The sequence below is a fragment of the Cynara cardunculus genome (genome assembly GCF_001531365.2).
Source record: "Cynara cardunculus var. scolymus isolate 2C chromosome LG 8, CcrdV1, whole genome shotgun sequence".
Lineage (NCBI taxonomy): Eukaryota > Viridiplantae > Streptophyta > Magnoliopsida > Asterales > Asteraceae > Cynara > Cynara cardunculus.
The window spans coordinates 4,786,364-4,802,035 of record NC_037535.1 but is presented as its reverse complement, the minus strand read 5'-3'; the positions used below and the strand labels follow the sequence as shown (position 1 = coordinate 4,802,035).

General features: G+C 31.4%; 1 protein-coding gene across 1 annotated transcript; it reads left to right on the top strand.

Annotated features, from left to right (window-relative positions):
- The first annotated feature begins 13,997 nt into the window (after positions 1-13,997).
- LOC112516839 (putative UPF0481 protein At3g02645) lies at positions 13,998-15,560 on the top strand. Its single transcript, XM_025124074.1, has one exon. It carries the CDS (start codon positions 13,998-14,000, stop codon positions 15,558-15,560), a length of 1,563 nt encoding a protein of 520 aa, XP_024979842.1.
- Positions 15,561-15,672: the final 112 nt, after the last annotated feature.

Below are 15,672 nucleotides of genomic sequence, written 5' to 3'. Positions count from 1 at the left end.
TGCATTAAATGATCATTTAATGCACTGGGTATAAATAGAAGTGTTTCTTCTCCATGTAGAGAGCGTGCATCTCTCTCTAACCTTATTCTTACTTCAAGCTTCTTCTAGCTTAAGTAAAGGATTCTCCTTTTAGCAATATCTTTTCTTGTATTTGCTAAAGCTCTATGTGTAACCAAAGATTGTTTAGATAGGTTTTCATTACCTTATCTTTCCGCAAACAATCTTGTAAAATCTGTATTGATCTTCTCTATCAATATATATTTTAAATTTGAAAATACTGTGTTTGTATTCATCCCCCCTTCTACAAACTGTTTCTATTCTTGTAGACCCTTACAGGACCAACAATATGCAATCTGCTAATGTGTAATTTGGGTGATTTAAAACATATTACAACAATTTGACATGGTACACCTCTTCATTTATAAACATGTTAAATGAAATATGCATGCAGTAATGTATATGAAAAAGCTTCTTGCTTCTTGAAAATTGTAAATGTTCATAATGCACATGTTCTTTATTGTGGACATGAAAATGAAGTGTACTTGTTTGAGTCTGTGTATGATTATCGGGTTTCATATATGAAAATGTTTAAATATGTGCTTTTATCTAGTTAGGAGATAGAAAGCTGTTAAAATCATAAACATATTGGGATTTTGTTTAGATATGCAAATTTGGGAATCTGTTTACATATGAACATATATGGCATTCTATTCAAAATATGTGCATATGCAAGCATACAACATTCTGTTCACTTATGCTTAGATGGGAAACTCGTTAATTATGACCATATATGGGATTCTGTTCAAATATGCACATATGGAATTTTGTTTATTTATGTCATATGGAATTATGTTTACTTATGAACATTTGGGAGTATGTTTAAATATGCAGATACAATATTCTGTTTATGTATTGGTCGGTTATATCTCACACCTTTAGACTAATGAAATTGGCCACAAAACAAGTATACAATACGGCCCAATGTCGTCTTTCCAAGTAATAAAGTAGTACAAGTACCAGATTATCGTCCACGGAGATTGTAGCAAAAGTTAAATGAGAGTCCAATGAAAGTGATGATTTCAGATGACGATTTTGAAGACTTTTGTTTGATTGTAAGGTGAATTAAAACAGAATACATATTATATAAAAGTAGCAAGGGTGTAAGACTTAAGATGAGACCCAAACACAAATTCCAGTAGCCAATGTTGTAGGAATGCTACAGCAAGCAGTGTTTCGAAASTAAGTTCCACCATCTATTTTGAAGGCATTCCTCTCAGACTTCACCATTGCACTATATTATAACTTTCCACCCATATCTCTATGTGGTGTCTGGACCAGGGATAGTGACACGATTGTGTTTTCAAAATATATGATTAAACAAATCTCTTTGTTAAAAATCATTCTCTCGAGTCAATTCCCATATCATTCGAGTTGGCGTGTGTTCTTAGATAGTTCATCTCTAAATCTATCGCACTTTGACATTTTCGAAGAGTGACCAACCCGTCGGGAGTTAAGTTTGAAAAACATAAATGACAAGTCTCCTTGTCGGCAACTTTCTCAAGTCTACCTCTTATGTCATCCAAGTTGATGTGCATTTAATGGCTTATCTCTAAGTCCATGGCACTTTAACACTTTCAAAGTGATCAACCCGTCAAGAAGTGTGTTTGGTTTTTATAAAAACTCGAATGAAACAATGGAACGTCGTTTACGAAAACACTTAGCTACTTTCTTTTGGCTTGAAAATCTCACATTCCGTCTCACACCCAAGCTATAAAAGCTTAGCTACTCATAACGGAAAGTAAATTACAAGAAAAATAAATGACGGAAAGTAAAGACATAAATGTAAATTGCGTAAAGTAAATGACTAGAAAATAAATAACGAGAAAGTAAATGACGAGAATGTAAATGACAAGAATATAAATTGCGGAAAATTAAATAACGAAATGTAAATGACAATAAACGTAAAGGAACGTGAAATAAAGAACGGAAATTAAAAGACGAGAATATTAAAGAAGAAAAAGATGAAGATCTTGTATTGCTCAAAAGATTACTATGAATCACCCATGGAGAGGGTTGATTCTAAAGCTAGATAATGTTAGGATGGATGATGAAAATGAAATCTCAAGTCCTCCTTTTATACCCAAAGGAGGTACTAAAAGACAAAAGAACAAAACTTAAGGGCTAAGCTTCCTAAAACAAGTTACAAAGTACAATTAGAGGAACTAGAAAGTACATATTCCTAACAAAAGTTTTAATCCCAGATTTTAATCAAAAGAGAGAAGTATCCAGCTGTCTTCCACAAAGCACAAAAAGGCAGCGGCTTAATCAATAAGTTCTCCAAAAAGTCGTGCATGTATCAGATCTCCGCTGCTCCAATGCTGTAGCATCAAGCTGTTTAACAAAAATCTTATTTAGCATCCTTCTTTGAATACCCACAAGTCAACCACAATATTTAGCTCCATAATAACAAAGGTATAAAGAAATTAATAAAAATGACTCAAAGTGGGAATGAAATGAAACTATTTTCACAAATAAGTCGTAAAACGAGTGCTTTATATGTTGAATTCTCAACATACATCACGTATGCACATTTGAACCTGTGGAATTCGTATGTTTGCATTTGAAAGTTTTAAAGAGTCAAATTTGAATATATGCAATTTGTAAAAATATTGAATATCTATTACCATATATGCATTTTGTTTCAAAAAATAACTAAAACCAATCAACAAGATAACCTCTATAATTAACTATGAGATAAATAGGGAAACGAATTTCAGAATCTCATTTAAAAAAAAAATAAACCAAAAATACAGAAATACTCTTGGTAACTTTACAAGCCGTGAGATTCAACATATTTAAAGGAAAAAAAATATGATTGATCCATTTAGCTTAACAAAGTTAACACTGATTTGGTTAACAAAAGATTGGGCATATATATATATATATATATATATATATATATATATATATGGAAGGGTTCAAACGAGAACCCCTGTGATTTGTGAAAATGCGAGAACAACCTATTAACCTCATCTTGTGATAACAATAAAAATTAAAATATTTTTTAAATTAAAAATGAAATTAAAACAATTAAAAAAAAATTAGAGTCAAAAGGGTAATATTAGAATTCAAAGTGATAAAATTTTAAAAACACGATCACACTAAACCCAATAATTTAGATAACATAATGGGCTATTATGGTTATCGCTTATTTCAACACGATTTGGTGTGATTTGGGTGTGATATGGGTGTGATAATCAATTATCACAAAAATTCCGCTCGGCCAGGGTTAACTTAGGAAATCGACTACCGATTTGGTGTGATATGAGTGTGATAATCATGCGATATCACTATCATAACAACACACTCGATTTGATCATGGTTTCGATCGGTTAGGGTTAGACAATCACACATTTATCACAACGATTTTACTCATGGTTTGGAGAGGTTAGGATTAGACAATCACACATGTATCACAACGATTACAGACGAAATCCACTAAACAATTTGGTGTGATTTGGGTGTGATAATCATGTGATATCACTATTATAACATCACTTGCGCACTCAATTTGATCATTGTTTCGATCGGTTAGGGTTAGACAATCACACATTTATCACAACGATTACTCATGGTTTTGATAGGTTATGATTACACTCAACTGATCATAGTTTCGATAGGTTATGGTTACACAATCGCACAATTATCACAAGGGAAAAGAAAATAGTGGAAACGAACGTGCAGAAAAAAAGGGATAATTATAATTATAAAAAATAAAAATAAAATTATAAAAATTACTTAATTATATTACTGCCCTTATTAATTTATTTATAGTTAATATAAGTTAATTTATTAATTAAAAGAGTTTGAGGTTATTAGGTTGTTCTCGCGTTCTCGTAAATCACAAGGGTTCTCGTTTGAATCTCCACCTATATATATATATATATATATATATAGGGGTTGGTTCAAATGTTAACCAAGTTTATTGTGTTAACTTTATTAACTAATCTTGGCAATTGATTTTTACACTAAACGATTGTGATTAATCATATTAAAATTTTAATTTATTAAATTTACAATATCACAAACATATGTGAACTAAGTGGAAAAGGGTATTTATGTAAAATATCATTTGCTTTTGATACCATCAATTACCAAAACAATAAATATCGTTACCAAAGTGTCTTAAAACATCTCGGAACATGTATGAACACAACATGAATAGTTATGAACACAATATGAGCAGTTCGTGAACAATAGTTTATTCATTATGAACACATTCAGGAACCAACCACTGTTGATTAATGCAGCTAGTCTATATATGAACAGCTTGTGAACAACAGTTCTTTCATTGTGAACACAAATCGACATATACAAAATCTTTCAATCAGTTATGAACTCATGTAAAACCTGTATCAATTATATAACCATATGCAAGATGATGAACAACCCATTTGAACAGGTACAAACATATATGGTCTTATCGAGAGAGGTCTAGAACATATATGATCACAACATGAACGTATACATTTATACACATTTTGATGTTCACATGTTCACATAATTGGATATTCAATAATAAGTTAACAAAAATCATGGGATTTTATGATTATGTAACTCCCAATTAATGATATGAGAGTTACATAAAAAAAGAAAATTACATATTTACCTTTATCATTAAATTCTAAGATGGATAGGAACTTATATATAAGATAGATTGTAATTGGTTGAAAATGGTTAACAAAGTTAACACAATAAACTTGGTTAACTTTTGAACCAGGATCTCTCTCTCTCTCTATATGTATGTATGTATGTATGTATGTATGTATGTATGTATGTATGTATGTATGTATGTATGTATGTATGTATGTTTGATGATAATCAAATGAGAATCACAAATATGTTATAAATTTACGAGAACCGATATAAAAATATTTTTTACATTATTTTTTTTCATCAGAACATGTGATTTAAGATATTGTTTCACATATGTTTATATTGACCTTGTGAAAGTATTACATGTGAAAAAAAATATAGTTCACCTAGTGAAATGAAAAATACACATAAAAAATATTCACATGGTGAAATAAATATATGTGAAATTATCATATTATGAAACAAATATATTTGGTGCAATACCTTAAATCCTAACATTTAATGGAAAAATATCATGTACAAATATTTTTATACTGATTCTCACGGGTTTGTAATATATTTGCAGTTGTCATTTGATTTAACTCCTATATATATAGGCGAAGGATCGTGTGAAAAGAGAAGTTATAGTGAGAAACGTAAGAAGAAATCTGAACTCTTGATCACTTTTAATCTCATGCCACCAATGAATTGCGCTTTAGAACGAAATTGACCCGACGCATCTCGGTGCACCTTGTTAGTATTGATATTCATTTACTGTTGATCTAAAGGCGAAGATCTTTTCTTAACATAACTTCGCTTATCACAGAAACACAACTCTCTTTCTCTCTCTCTGTATATATATATATATATATATATATATATGTGTGTGTGTGTGTGTGTGTATATATATATATGTGTGTGTGTGTGTGTATAGATGCCTAATCAAATGAGAACTTTGTAGTTTGTGATAACTGTGAGATCTAATGTCAACCACTCATTTAAGATATTTAAGAATATTTTTTAAATAAAGTAAAAACGGTAATTTAGTAATTTTATTTATAACTACTCATTAGAAGATTTAATTAATTTTTTTAAAAGAAATATTTTAATTAATTTAAGTTACCTAATATATATCGTCTTTTAAAGATGTTTATGGATCAAAGCGTATCATAATGATAATATTCACAATGTATCTCAGTAGTTAAATCTACCATAATGTACATTTTCTTTATTTTCGTTGTTTTACAAAAAGTATCACAGTGTGTATTTTTGTTATTTTAGTTGCTTTACAAAGATATTACAGTATACATCTTGTATGTGTATCTGGGTATCACAGTAAATATCGTTTGTATGTATCTTTTTTAATGATGGTTTTTTAGATATCACAACGTGTATTTTTTGTTTATATAATGTTCGTCAAAAAGATGAGAGAGGAGATTTTTAAAATCCCTAAAACGTTCTTAATTAATATTTTAAGTTAAAATTATCAAAATTATTAATTTTCTAAACTTTTAATTTGTGGTTGAGATTGGATTTCATGATTATCACAAATTCGGAGTTCTCCATTCAATGACTTCAGTATATGTGTGTGTATATATATATATATATATATATATATGTGTGTGTGTGTGTATATGTATGTAGAGTTTGTTTCAAATGCAACACATCACATTTGTACAATCAATACAACCCAATAAATTGAAATATTTATAGAAATGATGAGAGTTCATTTATTATGATTTAAATACTTATGTAAGATGAAAAAGGTTCATTAATTATGATCAATACTTTATTTTAGAAAACAATCAAAAATTATATGAAATCACATATTTATCAAATTAAATAAACGGTTGAGATTGAGTTGTATTTGTTGTACAAATGTAAAACATTGTATAATAACTCACCTTTATCTATGCATGTGCTATTTGCACATGGTTTTTAGTTAATTATAAAATTCGGAAATCAAATGTGAAGGAGAGAATTATGGGACACCTGTTCTTGTTATATAATATTTTTCTTGTACGTGTATTCTACGTATATAATACCATGCTTTTAAAATTAAGTATGGTTTTAAATACATAAACTCATATCTACCAAATTAAGCAAATGAAATGTGTCCATTTTCAAGTTCTTCTTTCGTAATTGAATAAAATTTGGTTTTTTAAACTATTATATTATATTAAGATCGATGTTTAATTTTATTACACGTGAAGTAAGACAGATACATCGTATTAATTCCAAAATTCAAGATTTGGAATATTCAATTATGAGGTGTTCGTGATGCGGTACAGTTTAGAGTTATCATCTCAAATCAAACAACATGTGTCGTTTGAATAGTTTGTTAAACTTTAAATCGAACCACACGTATCTCAAACTATACGACATTCCATCGTAAAATATGGTACAATTTCTACCCAAATAGCTAACTGACTAATTTAAAAAGAGATTTTTTTTAAATTTGGACTATTATTTCTTTGCGGTTTATACGGTTAAAGCATCCACAATAGAAAAACCTATAAGAACCTCATTTTTCTATAAAAGAAAATGTCAATAAAATAAGAAACTTAATAAACCTCTATAATAAAGATTCTTATAAGATGCTGACTCCAAATGTCAAAAGTACCAAGAGGTCTCAGGTTCAAATCGAAGAAGCAATAAAAATCCCCTTGTGGCCGTGGAGGTTCAAATACGGTGACTCCGGGTTATCTACAAAACAGATGGTCGTCCTAGAATTAGTCGACTCGCATAACAGGTTAGATATCCAGATTAATAAAATAAATAAATAAATAAGCGTGCTTACTAATTAGCTTATTGTGTTTATACCCCTGGTATTTATAACATACACTTTTTTATACCCCGTTAAATACAAATAAACATTTAATATAATCTAATTTTCACTTTTAACCAGTTTCGTAATTTTGGTTTTCACCCTTATATATATTTTTTTAATTTATTACTTTTAACCCTTTAATTTGATATTTCTCTATTATTCTCCATTCTTTTTTCTATTTTCAATTTTATACCCTAATAATATTAATTAATTAATTATATATTAACTAAAATAATTTTTTTAATACTATAATTTTAATTATATTTTTAACGTTAAAACAAATAAAAGATAGTTAGAAGCAAACATTTTCTTATTTCTTGTGTGAGTTGCAAAGTTAACTCTATTTGCTCTTTGATTTCCAAAGTTTAACACTATTACATGATAGACACTCATTACCGGTTGTTCTGGGCTTTCATACACGGTTTTGCAACCATGTATAAGGCTAATGTTTATGAAAGTCATTGGTTTCCATACACGGTTTTGCAACCGTGTACAATAGTCATCTTCATACATGGTTCGTAAACTATGGAAAAAAAAGAGTCGTCATCAACTTCATTGTTCACCCACATTGTGATGTGAAGGTTAGTCTAATTTGTACATGTGTGAAAGCAGATAACATTTGTTTGATCTTACCTTTCACAATCTGATATGAAAATGTGTAAGTCTTTAAGTTCTCTGAATCTGATCCTGAACAATTAAAAAAACATAATATGAACCCTAACATACTTTGTAAGGAAGAATATGTTTAGCTTGTAACTGCTGAATACATACCTTATATATATAGGCCTACCACATTCATTAGATATAGAAATCATGCAAGAATGGAGATTGGTGCACCAATGTTGCTCAACTGCATCCATGACTGAAACCTTTGATCAGATTAACATTATAGGTTGCTCCTAATAGAGATACTTACAATCAATCCTACACTAATCGGATATTCTCTCATAATCACTTGATTGTAAATATCATATAGGTTACGATTTAGTTTTGTAGGTTATGATTCTCTCAAGTAAGTTATGATTTAGTTTTGTAGGTTATGATTTACAAGGTTATAATTCTCTCAAGATGTATGTATATACCCACCTACAAGTAATAATACAATCAAGCTTTTCTACTCAATCATATTCTTACTTCTATATGGTATCAAGAGCTTAAGATCCATATGTCCTGCAATGCTCTATTTTCTGCACTCAATTCCAAAATGCAATTCCACCATCACCCTCTTCTTATCCTCCAATATCTTCTTCTTTTCCACATGCCTATGTTGCCTCAAAAACTTCATCCAATGGTTGGCTTCTTGACAGTGGTGCAAAACACCATGTCACTTATGAGCTTACCAACATTATACTTCACTCCTCTTACAATGGTAGGGAGGAACTCATTATTAGCGATGGTTCAGGCCTAGTCATCTCAAACACTGGTTCAACATCTCTTCTTACTACCACTAGTAAACTTCTTCTTAATCATATATTACATGTGCCTTATATTTCTCTTAATATTATCTCAATCTCTAAATTTTGCCAAGATAATAATGCCTCATTTACATTATCACCTACTTCTTATCTTGTGAAGGATCTTCACAAGGGGCAACTCTTCTCCAAGGCCCAACCAAATTAGGAATTTATGAATGGAAACCTACTCATCCTATCGTTCACTCTGTCAAAATGGCATCCACTACCAATTGACATCATTGGTTAGGTCATCCATCGTATTCTATTTTACATCATATTAGCAATTATTTCAATTTAAATATTCCCAAGTCTGTTTCTTTTCCTTGCAATTCTTGTGATTGTAATAAAAGCCATAAATTATCGTTCCATCAAAACACCTCACAATCTAAAGGCCCTCCTGATATTCTTTACAGTGATCTTTGGACTTCCCCACCCTCTCCTATTATGGCTACAAATACTACATAATATTTGTTGATTATTATTCCAAAAATGTGGGTTTTATCCACTCAAACGCAAAAATTAGGCCATTACCGTTTTTATCAAATTCAAACCTCAAAGCTGAATTTTTTTCTCAAACGATCCATCCTTACTATCTTTAGTGATAATGGTAGTGAATATATTGGTTTACATCCTACTCTTGAATCTCATGACATCACTCACCTAATTTCCCTGCCTCACATGCCCGAGCATAATGGCTACTCGGAGCACTGTCATCGTCACATTGTTAAAATCGGTCTTTTTTTCTCACCCACCCTTCTATGCCACGAAAATATTGGTCTCTTGTTTTTGCTACTACTTGTTACCTCATAAATCGTATGCACACTTAATCTTCAATGTCCTTATTATAGACTTCATTGTCACACACCTAACTACTTTAAATTGCATACTTTTGGGTGTCTTTGCTACTCTTGGTTCCGTCTGTATACCAAAAATAAACTTGATCCTCGTTTATCTCCTTGTACTTTTGCTGGATATTATGCCATTCAAAGTGCTTATTATTGCCTTGATCCTACCTCTAACAAGATATATGTCTCTTGTCATATTAAGTTTATCGACCATGAGTTCCCCTTCTCCACATCCTCCTTTGTCGCATGTCTACACACATCCAATGATATGGAAGAATAGTGTGCCCTCCAACTTCCCATATTACCCATGAAACCTCCCCAAAGTACATCTACACCTTCTATTTCCCCATCAAATGCCATTAATTCTCCCTCTGTGACACATTCTCTCTCTTCTACTTCCTCATCACCTCCTAATCCTCCATCTCCTCCCCGACCATGACCTCCCATCACAAGACTTCAAGACAACATTCATAAACCTATTGATAAAATGAATCTTCATGTCTCTTTCCAACCCACTAATACCGAGCCTACCACTATAATACAAGCATTGCAAAATCCTGTATGGCATGAAGCTATGTAAGGGGCTGTTTGGCAATTGCTGAATGGTTTGTTGCAGAATGATTAAGAGGTTCTCATAATATAATGTAAAATGAAATATAATTGTTTGGTAATTGTATACAATGAGATTAGGGCTCTTAATGGTTAAGGGAGATTCATGATACAAAATCATTCAGATGGTTTTAGAACCATTAAGAGAGAGATTTTTGTTTTTGCCAAACAATATTCACCTCTTAACGATTCAGAGGTTGCCTCTTAATGGAACTATTAAGAGGAAAACAAACAACCCCTAAGATGAGTATAATGTTTTACTCAAAAATCACACATGCTTCTTCTCCATCTCAAAACTTTATTGAATTCAAATGGGTTTTTCATGCCAAATATAATCCCGATGGCTCAATCAAGCATTATAAATCCTATCTAGTTGCTAAGGATTCCACCAAAGACCCGATCTTGACTACAACAAACCTTTTAGTCCTGTGGTTAAGTCGGACACAATCCGGATGATTCTCTCTCTAGCTATCACGCATGGTTAGTCTCTTTGTCAAATTGACATTAATAATGCCTTCCTTCAAGGCTCCCTAATGCAGGATGTCTTTATGGTTCAACCACCCGGTTTCATTAGTCAAACTCATCCCTATCATGTATGCAAAATCCATCAAGCTCTCTATGGTCTCAACCAAGCTCCAAGAGCTTGGTACAATGAACTCAAATATTATCTACTCGGTTGTGGTTTCAAAAAATCCATTCTAATGCTTCACTCTTTATTTTATGTCATAAAAATAATCATATCTTTCTTCTTGTTTATGTTGATGATATCATAATGACTGGACCAAATCACACTCTTTTAAAGTCCTTTATTTCTCGACTCTCAAATCGTTTCTCACTTAAGGATATTAGCACTCTTTCTTATTTCTTTGGAGTGGAAGTGGAAGTCTTCTCACCTTCTTGGCATTTTTCATAGCCAACATAAATACATACAAGACCTCCTCACACGTACTCACATAGCAGTCACCAAACCTATTCCTACTCCCCATGGCTTCTCATCTTATCCTAACATTACATAATGGAATCCCCTTGGCCAACCGTACTGGATACAGGGAATTTGTGGGTAGTCTCCAATATTTATCTCTAACCAGAATACATGCTTCTTTTGTTGTGAACATGTTATCTCAATACATGCACAAGCCGACTGAAGAACGTTGAACAGCTCTTAAGCGACTCTTAAGCTACCTAGTGGGCACATATATACAAGGTTTACTACTACGTCTTGATTCGCCCACTACTTTCCATGTCTTTACAGATGCTTCCTAGGCTGGTGATAAAGATGACTACATTTTACTGACCAACCACATTGTTTACATGGGTTGAAATCCTATTTCTTGGAGTTCATATAAGCATGCACTCTTGCTCATGGATCGACAGAAGCCGAATACTGAGTTGTTGCTGCTACAACTATAAAGAGGTATTATGGTCCAAAACGTACTTCATGAGCTAGGTCATCAACCCATCATAGAACTAGTAATATATTGTGATAATATAGGAGCTACATATGTTGTCAATCCTAAGTTTCACTCAAAAATGAGCACCTTGCTCTTGACTATCATTTAGTTCATGAGAATGTCCAAACTCGAAGATGTGTGTTTCATACATCTCCAGCAAGGATCAACCGTTGATGCTCTTACTAAGCCACTTGCAAGAACACAGTTCAGATACTAGCACGTTTACACATAAATACAACATTATACACAAAGGCCATTTGGCTTCGTATTTGGTCGTTTTGTAATAATAACACAACCAGACAACTATTGAACGTCCCATATTATATACCCACTCTGTTAAATCTTTTAGAGAGTACACACATGAAATTTAATTTTTTGTTATAACTTTTATTTATTCTTGTTCTCATAAGTATCAATACACCTAAATGTTAAATAACATAAATAGTATACCTTCAACCACAAGGGTAGTGCCTGATTGGTTTGATCTTAGGTTCCAAAGGTCAAAAATGTTTGGAGACCCCAGGTTCAAATCCAAGGAGGAATAAAAATCCCCTTTGTAGCCATGGAGATTCAAATGCAGTGACTCTGGGCTACCCGCAAAGCAGGTGGTAGCTCTGGGATTAATCGGCTCGCATAGCGGGTTGGATATCCAGGTTAATAAAAAAAAATAGTATACCTTCTCGGTGACAAATTCTGATGTTGGCGCCATATCTTCTCCCCAACTTGCCATTTGCAAATTTGATTATCAAAACGTGATGAAATAAAAGTGTTTGAACTGGTAAGACGAATAAAAGTAACTAGTTATTATGTGTTGGAAGGGGTATAAAAGGAATAACGAAGACATGATATTATAGGTTGCCTAGGAGGTGTATGAAAAGAATCTTGATTGAATATTTACACTTTTTATACGTACAAAAATTTTCATTTGTTTTCTTTACTTCCTTTGTCTTTTCATTTTTCATTTTATACATTTATTATATTTATACTGTTCCAAATGACACCATACGTAAATATAAAAATGTTCAGTTTTTGGCTTATTATGAAGGTATTAACAAGATGATTATAATATTATAATTTATAAAAAAAACTTCTATTTTTTGAATTGTATTTTAGCTAATATATGCTTATATACGTTATATGATAACGGTGTAAAGTAAAAAATGAAAAATGAAAAACTAAATGATATAAAATAAATAACTTAATTATAAAGTGTAAATATTAATTAAAATCATGCGTACGAACATATGTATTTATGATATTTAATAATATGATTAAATTTAAAAATATTAAATAATGAGCTTATTTTAAGGTATTTACGAGACGATTATAATAGTGTAATTTGTAGTATTTTTTAATGTGTTTTAGTTAATATATGACTATATATGTTGATATGATAATAGTGTAAAATAAAAAATAAAAAAATAAGAATATAAAACAAATTAAATAAATAACTATAATGATACAAAATGTAAATATTAAAACATTATCAAAAAAGTCATGTATTTATGATATGTTAATATGAGTAAATCTAAAAATATTCAATATTTGGTTCTTTTTAAAGATATCAACGAGAAATTTATCAACGAGAAATTTATAATGGAGAATTTGTAAAAAAAACGTTATTTTTAAATATATATTTTTATTTAATATATGACATTATATATTAATATAATAAAAGTCATGTATAATAAAAGATAAAGATATAAAATAATAAAATAACAAATGATATGAAAATAACTTAAAAAATAAAAAAAATTAAATTATTAGTTTGGGTGACTTTATGGATAGCTACGTTTGATCATTACTTGTCCTCCTTTTATTCAACATCATTTAAACTTCAATAAATTATTATACGTTAAAAAAAACACTGTTTTTTTTGGGACCCAACACCAAAACTTTTCTTTGGCTGTATCATAACACGTAAGAATTTCAATCATGATGTTTAAATGTTTGAAAACATCATCTAAACAATGCATGTTTTTTATTTATGGAAATTAGGCAGATATGGTACGTAAGATATGGTACGTACGAAATGTCAAAAGACGTAACAAGAATGGTTATATCTAAATAGAAATTCTGAATTTGTTGATGAAACTAAACAAAGTGACAAAGCCGCCTATAAATGAGACATATTTGCATATCAAGTAACTTAAAAATCAGCAAAAATCCAAACATGGCCTTGACCACAAATTTCTCTTCGGCCTCTAGAGAGCAAAGATGGGTTGATCAAATAAGCAAGAAATTCATCAGGGAAGTCACTATTGACATATCTGATGGAAACCCTATCTGTGTTTTCAATGTTCCAAAATCGATTACTGCTTTCAAACCTGAGGCTTATATCCCTGAGGTGATTGCTTTAGGTCCATATCATCACATGGATCCACGTTTATATCATATGGAAAGGTATAAGCTTGCTATTGCTAAGTCGTTTTTCAACCAAAGATACCCTCAACAAGAAAACAAGAAGTTCCAGGAACTATTGATCAACAAACTCAAAGAGCTAGACCCCATTGTCAGAGGATGCTACCATAGTTACTTGGACTTAGATGACAATACGTTATCTTGGATTGTAGCCATAGATGGTTTGTTCTTGCTTAATTTTTTACAAGATTACTTTGTTAATCTTGAAGGTAAAAAGATGCAAGCACGAGACTCCATTCTTTCTAGGGACCTGATGTTGTTAGAGAACCAAATCCCCTTAGTTATATTGGAGGAAATTTCTAAAACAATCAAATATGATTCGTCTGAAAAAATAGAAGATGAAGTTGAGTTGCTAATTATGATGGAGACTTTTTGTCGAACAAACTCTCCTCTCAAATTGGCATCCATTTCGCAGTGCTCTTACCATGCAACAAGCCACTTGCATTTGTTGGATTTCATGTACCATTTGATAGTCAACAACGGTCTATCTGATACCCTAAGATCCCCTCAAGATGAAGAAGAAGTAGCGAATGAGGATGAGTCAGAGGAAATCGAGGTAGTTGAAGAGGATATGAACACCATTCGCGATAATATTAGTGAAATAACAAAAATAGGACTTAAATTTGGGATTGGTGGAAAAATCTTGAGCCCAGTCCAGGTTATACAAGACATGCCATGGGATAAAATCTTGAGCATTTTAGGCCTAAAACCTAGGGATCCTAGCAAACATGAAGGTCCTATTGTGGAGGAAATTAAAATTCCATCTGTTTCTTCTCTTCATTACTATGCAGGGATAACATTTAGGTCCACAAGCAGGGGTATAAGGGACATAAAGTTCGTAGAAGAAGAAGCTGCTTTATACTTACCTGTAATAACCCTAGATGTTAATTCAGAAGCACTATTCAGGAACTTGGTAGCTTATGAAATCGCTATGAACTGTTCACATTCCAGCCACTCACTTTCGGAATTCATTGATCTGGTAAGTGGTATTATTGATGATGCCGAGGATGCAAGATTGTTAAAGCAAAAGGGAATCATTGAAGGGAGCCTAACAAATGACCAGATTGCTAAGCTATTCAATGGGATGAACAAATCAACCAAGAATTCTAAAAACAAGACAGTTTCAAAGATTAATAACTATTACAAGAAGAGGCTGGTTGTAAAGTTGTTTAAGTTCATGAAAACAAAGTTGTTTTCTTCGTTGAAGGTGATTACTAGTCTTTCAACTGTTTTGTTGTTGATGCTTCTACTATTGTACTCGTTTTGCAAGTTCTATGGTTGTTCCAAGCTCTTTGGCGGGAGCAGCAGTAGCTAGGCATCAAGACTATGTGAATTATTATTATTATTATTATTATTATTATTATTATTATTATTATTATTATTATTATTATTATTATTATTATTATTATTATTATTATTATTATTAT